Source organism: Vicia villosa, unplaced genomic scaffold, assembly GCF_029867415.1.
Source record: "Vicia villosa cultivar HV-30 ecotype Madison, WI unplaced genomic scaffold, Vvil1.0 ctg.002102F_1_1, whole genome shotgun sequence".
In the NCBI taxonomy this organism is placed as follows: domain Eukaryota; kingdom Viridiplantae; phylum Streptophyta; class Magnoliopsida; order Fabales; family Fabaceae; genus Vicia; species Vicia villosa.
In genome coordinates, this window is record NW_026705839.1 from 224367 (window position 1) to 231243 (window position 6877).

General features: G+C 37.2%; 1 protein-coding gene across 1 annotated transcript; it reads right to left on the reverse strand.

Moving 5' to 3' along the window:
• Positions 1–335: 335 nt before the first annotated feature.
• On the reverse strand, positions 336–2486 carry LOC131637859 (exocyst complex component EXO70C2-like). Its single transcript, XM_058908427.1, has one exon. The coding sequence runs from the start codon at positions 2381–2383 to the stop codon at positions 344–346; it is 2040 nt and encodes a 679-aa protein (XP_058764410.1). The 5' UTR covers positions 2384–2486; the 3' UTR covers positions 336–343.
• Between the last annotated feature and the right edge of the window lie 4391 nt (positions 2487–6877).

Here is a 6877-nt window from a genome sequence, read left to right on the forward strand (position 1 = left end):
TCAAATGAAAAATAGGCCTTGACAGAAACACTAAAGTGGAACATCCTGTTTACAAACAAACCAAACACTTGCTCAATAACATGAACAATTTTCATGAGAGGAACTTCTTCTAACAATAACAAAATCATGAAGCTTCATTTCAACATGCACATGTACACATGTACATGTGTACATTCACAGTGCATGGCCATTCCTCCCTTTTTTTTGTTTCACTGTAAAATATATATAAAACAAAAACAAAAAACTGTGATTATATGATATGTATGTATCATGTATGTACTAGTGATATATGGATCATATACAATCAATGGAAAGAGGAACCAGAAGGAACTAACAATTATGTTTATGTTTTCCTTCTAGCATTAGATTGAGGAGGCTTTCCATCAAACAAATCATCAATGTAAGTCTCTATATCCTCAGGTTGGTACTTTATATACTTCTCTGACTGTCTCCCAGAATCTAAATTCTGTGAAAACCTCCCAAAGAATGCCCTGTACGCCGGAATCACGACCGCGGATATCGATACCCGAAGCTCTGATTGAAGCTGCTCATCCCTCACAACCCATAAGCTTTGTGTCCTATGAATCTCATCAAACAATGTATTGAAGCTTTTGAACCTCTCTTTCAGCACTGGCTTCTGTACCTTCCCATTCACAGTTAGCCCTTCTTGACTCAGACATGTTAAAACTTTGTTCCATGTTTCTCTCTGATATGTCTTGTGATAGTTTCTTAACTCAGAGGATTTCTTTCTACACCATGTGTTGCCCATCACTTGGCTCATTTCAGTTGAACTTTTGATCTTTTGTAAAGTGTATCTACCATTGTTCATCATGAAGAAGTTGCTTAATGCTACGTCGCGGTACAGTTTCGCTTTCCCTTCTAGGCTTGCATCTAGTAAGTCCATGACTCTCATTAGCTGTGCTGAAAATGGCGACGATGCTTCTTCTGGAACAACGTCGTTTTCATTGTCATCGAATCTACTACTTGAATCTATGCTTTCGATCTTTGAATGATCCCGGAAAACCTGTTCTAAGGTTTCTTTGTAATCACCAGCTATGATGAGGTAATTCATTATATAGCGCGTGAGAGGGTGAACCGCGCCACCCGGGACTGGGTTTTTCGCGGGTTCTGACTTGATTGAGTTTTCTAAGTCGCAGAAGATAGCGATAGCTGCCTCGCCAAGACGTGTTTTGGCGAGGGTTATCTCTGTCTTCAACTCCTCGGAGGACTCTTCAGGAAAGAGTCCGTCCAACTTCGGTATAACATCTCTAAGCGTTTCGTACATGTCAAGCAACTTGAATAGCTTCTCTCCTGCACGCTTAGTCATGGCAGCCCCTTCCGCGAAGTTGAGAAGCGGAATCACAACTCCGCGGGAGAGGCTACCAAATAGACCAGCCGCAACCGATTGATTACTTGAGAATACCGCCTCGGCTAGTTTCCTCTCGCCGGGGAAATACACGGTTGTGCATTTACGGATCGTGTTAGTCCACGCCGGAATCATGTCTCTTGCTAGAATCTCCCATTGCACCTTCTGAACCATATCATCAATGCTGATTCTTTCCAGCCCTAGTTTCTGTTGAATCTCCTCAAACGCGGCCCTTCTCGCCACGATATACACCTGGCAACACTCCGATTCGTATCCTCCGGTTAACATCTCGCACGCGATCTTGCTCATACAAGCAATCACCTCATCTGTATAACCCGGGAAATTCGTCTCGGATTCGTCCGGTTGATGATCAGAATCACCACCTTCCTCTGATGCCACATGTTTTCCTTTTGAATCAACTGTTTGTCCATCGGTGTTCAATTCCATTGGCATTCTAGAATCTTCCATTAACACACGGAAATCTTCTTCCAAAAACGACATCGCTTTCTGTTGAATTACACCAATGCGGTTCCTTGTTGAGTCTCGTTTCTCATCCTTCTCTTCTACGGTTTCGTTTTCATCATGACGAGTCAGAATCTTCTTAAGCTTCGAAATCCGATTCACAGATTCCAATAACCATGTATCTTTCTCCAGAATCTCTTCCCATTTTGCTTTACCGGATTCACATTTCGCCAAATTCTCCTCCACCAGATCCAAGAACTTTCCTACGTAATCAGGAATCTCATCTTTCTCATGCAAACTCACAAGAAATTCATCGACTTCTTCTGATATTTTCTCAAAGCTAGGAGGAGGAGACTCCACGGAATCCGCAGAGGCATCTGCGGATTCCGTGGTTTCTACATTTTCTTCTTTCTTCTCTTCCCCGGGTGGATTTTCCTCCGACGGAGGTGGCGGTGGTTGTTCTCCGTTGGTTTCGTCGGTGAGATTGGGATCCGGCATTGGTGTTGCGTCGGTGTGAGGGAGAGTATCGGAATTTTCAGCGAGATTTTTATCCATGATGGTTGTTATGACGGTTTTGATTTTGGCTTTGGAGAAAGGAAAAAGAAAAGAAGAATTTCAAAATGTGAAATGCGAAGACTTAGGAGAATCATCGGTTTGCTTTCTTGTTTGGTTTTATTGTTGAAAATTTATTGAAATTAAAATTAAATAATCGTGTATGGGGCATCATAGAGAGAGTTGACCGTTGATGTTATTTTTTATTTGAAGTTGTTTTTGTTTGTGCTTCCCACTAAGATGCATTTACTTGTTTAAATATAGGAAGTGAGAGAGATCAACTTTTGGGATTCAAAGTTTTATCCTTCTAGGTAGACAGATATGTTTAAGAAATGTACTTCAATTAACATTTAATTTTTAGATTATAAAGAAATAGCTACAAATGGACAATAAGTTGTACTATTACCTCTTTTTAGATGAAAAAATCAATCATTTTAAAGCAAACAAGATTATGAGTTATGTATAAGTATTTTTTTCTCATTTATACTTGCAACATTTACATCTCTCTTAAATATTGATTTGGACATAGTAGGGAATCCTCGCGTAGGATCAATTTTTATGATTGGTATAAATTACCATTGCTTTGTAATGTACCGACTTAGCGTGTTCTTGTTGTAAGGGTTGCACCCCTAGTGCGATTTCTTATATTCAATTGCTTATTAAAAAAAAGTGCATTTACTCTCTCTTTGATCACTAAATATAATAACCATCGTACCAAAAGCTTTATCATAACGGTTATCTTCATCCTCTCTCTTAATATTGTTCTAGTACGAAATAGTGGTGCCGTTTTTTGGAAATCCTCTTTTGATTCTCACGAATTCTTCACTAAATTTCTTTAGTAAATGTTCTTGTCCCTTCACATCAATTTTTTGTTATCATTCCGACAATCATAATCGTTTTACAAATGCCTTTTCTCATACCTTCTAATGGATGGATCCAAATCAACTTGTAAACGTAACGTGACTCCCATTCTCCGATCAACGACTCTCAACTAATTACTACAAGAAAAATGGCCTACGGCCACGCCAAATTGTTCCACAGCTCAAAAACTGTGGCTACATATATGCTTTGGCCGGGGTTTTAAAACCGTGGAAATATGTTTTGAAATATTGAACCCAGATTGTGAAACGGTGACATTTTCTTAAATTGCCACGTTTACAAAATGACAAATATATTTAGACCACGCTTAATAACCACGACTTATAATTTTCGATTCAAACTGTGGCCTAAGCCCATATTTTATACCCCGCCAAACTTTCCCTCTTTTTTTTTCTTCAATTTCCCTCTTTGTTTTTTATTTTATTTTCTAATTATATTTTATCAAAAAAAAAGAAATAGAAAAATACAAACCCTTTCCCTCTTCACTCCTAACCTAATTTCACTCTTCCCTTCTCTTGCACGAACCCTTTCACTCCTACGCCTCCCGTCTCTTCACTCCGGCCAACTCCCTTCTCCCTTCTCCGAAACACGACCTTCTCCGTTTCTCAGCCATCTACTCCGGTGAACTCTCTGTGTAAGTTTTCTGCTCCTCTCTTCATACCTCCGCCTGTTCTCACACATCTCCGTTCGCACCTTTGCCTGTTTCCTTCACACATATTCGTTCCCACATTCATCTCCGTTCCTCTTCTCTCTTCGAAGTCTAAATCCAAATTTTGACCTAATCCCCAAATTTTGTTTTGCATGCAGTTTTGATTTTTTTTTGTTGAGGTGTGGAGCGGAAGCTTTCAGTTGTGGTTGGAGCATTGCAAGGTTTTCATCTTTACACTTATTTTTATATTTTTGTTATGTTGTTTTGAAACTGAGTTTTTTAGGGTTTCTTCTGTTGATGTTAGTGAACTGATCATTGAGTATGTTAGGATTGTATGATTTAGGGTTTGAGTTAGTTAACTGATATGAAATTGACCTTAAATTGATTTTTTGTTTGGATTGTATGATTTAATATATGTTTGGTGATGTGAACTGAACTAAAATTAACCTTAAATTGTATGTTAGTATTTCTATTTGGATTGGATTGTATGATTTTCATATTTGTTCCTCTAATTGATGCCTTGACAAGCTCACTAGAGTTTTCTTTTCATATCTGATCATTTGTGTCTAAGTTTTAATACTGAAAGTATGTTGTTTTGACACACGATTGCTCGCGATACGAACTTCATTTGATTGAGTTACGAGTTTATCTATCGAATGATATGGATTATGTGCTTTGGTACTCATTTCTGTTTTTTTTGTTATAGATAAAAAATTTGTGTGGATCTAAGATTTTAAGTGCAAGGCAGCCACTTTCAAATGCAAGGCAGCCACTTTCAAATGCAAGCAAGCCATCTTCAAGTGCAAGGCAACCATCTTCAAGTGCAAACCATCAACTTAAGGAGAAACAGGTGGTTGATGTAACACCCCATTTTAAATTATTTAATCGTCGTAGTATTTTATTTTGCTTGACTTTGTTTTGGGTGTGTGACTGAGCGTGTAGACGGGGTATTCTTACCGGAGCGGGTAAATTAGAAGTGTCGGAATAAGATTAATTTAGTAATAATAGACTTGAGTAATATTATTAGTAATATCATGGATACTAATATTATTATTATTATTAATGTTATTATTATTGACACTGTTATTATAATTATTTTTATTATTATGAGAGCTACGGTTAGCAATATTAACATTAACAGAATTATATAAACTATAGTACTAGTAGTTAAGGACTAAAGTGGAATTTCACTAATAAATATATAAGGGACTAAGGAAGGGAATTAGAATTTTGGGAAATCATTCGTGCAATTAGAGGATGAGGAAGGAGGTAGAACAAGGAAGCCACTAAGAGAGTTCCCATAGTCAATCAATTTTCGAAATCGAGGTAAGGGGGGAGAATTGGTTCTTTATAGGTGATTTAATCATGAGAGGGTAGTGAGGAGTCCTTATCCTCATAGGAATTTATATGTTAAATTCTGTCTGTGTTTGATTATTGATTCATTGGTGGTGAATTGTGTGATTGAATGGATATATTACCTCTGTTGGTTATTGCTGTCATATGGTTGTTGCTATTGTTGTTTTGTTTTTGTGCCAACGAGAATTAATTAAGAACCGAGACAGTACGGGAATGTCGTAGTTAATTTCATTTCTATAGGCCCGCCCTTGTGTGGAAATGTATGTGTGTGTGTAATGTGAGTGGGGACGGTGGCTATAGGGAATAGGGGCCACCGTCGTGTATGTGTGTGTATTGTAGAACTACTTATTTTTTTATAGTTTCTAATCTTAGCAACTAGTTATCAATATAAGCAATTCCCAATAATTCCTTACATTAGCCTAATGGAATAAACACTAACGGTGAGTATTAGTAAGTAATTAAGTAATCAATTAGCAACCTTAGTATACTAATTCAGAGAGCTTTATGTAACTAATCCACAAGTAGTTAACTAGATCAGTAGCAGGAAATTAAGTAAGGAGAGCAATGAATTAATATATGGCATTTACATCTTGGCAGAGAATTAGCTGTGTGTTATATCAGGATTATGGTGACAGAAAAAGAAATTGAAAGTGTATTCACAGTATAGATATCAGCTATGTGTGGATTAATAATTAGCAGGTTTACCCGGAATAATATAATTATTCGTTGTGTGCTATATTTTGGACAGCGAGTGTAATTCCGAGGCGAATTACGGTAAATGTTGTTTATAAGTGATCAGGAGGATCGTGGATCAAATGGATCGTATAATATGCCTGACGTATATTTTGATATGTATATTGTTTGTTGGTGCATTACATGTCATAGCATTGAGACTGCAGGTGAAAATCTTTGGTGGATGCCTAGTAGGTCCGGACTCACTTGTGGAGTTGTGTTGGAGATAATTTGTTGCTCAGTGGAGTGTATGCGAATCATCCGGATTCCTTGCGAATTGGGTTCAATTGAATGAACCGTGTTTTGGTACCACATGCATTGTGTCAAGTCATGGGGTCACATTGCATCATTGTAATTAATTACCAAATTGTGTTTGAAATTATAATTATATTGTGATTTTGTGGTATTGTGTGATTGGTGTGAGTACTACTCCTTAACATGTATTAATCATCGCTATTTATTGAATGTAGTTCTCACCCCTTTGTTTCTTGTTTATTGTGTCTGTGCTTCTTCGGGAGTACAGATAACCCAGATACTTAAGCTATACGTGGAGTACGTGTTGCTTGATCGAGTCTTAGGAGTCGCTCTGATACGTAACACGAGAATTTTTGGGGATTTTATTTTAATTATTCTTTTATCGGATTTTGTTACGTATCGTTTTCTATTTCTTAATTTTTGGAGAACCACCAGTTGAGGTGGATTTTATTTATCGGTGGCAAGTGTGCCGTGATTTATTTCAAATAAACTATTTCCGTTGTGTTAATTATTTTTAGTGAGAAGTGAATCAATAAAGTATTGAGAATTTGGTTTTCTAGTTTATTGGAAAAAGTGTGACATTCCACTTGTGTTGAATTACTCTGATATTATTATTAATATTTTAC

Coding starts and splice junctions, on each gene's coding strand:
- LOC131637859 (XM_058908427.1), bottom strand. CDS start 2,383: ATGGATAAAAATCTCGCTGAAAATTCCGATACTCTCCCTCACACCGAC.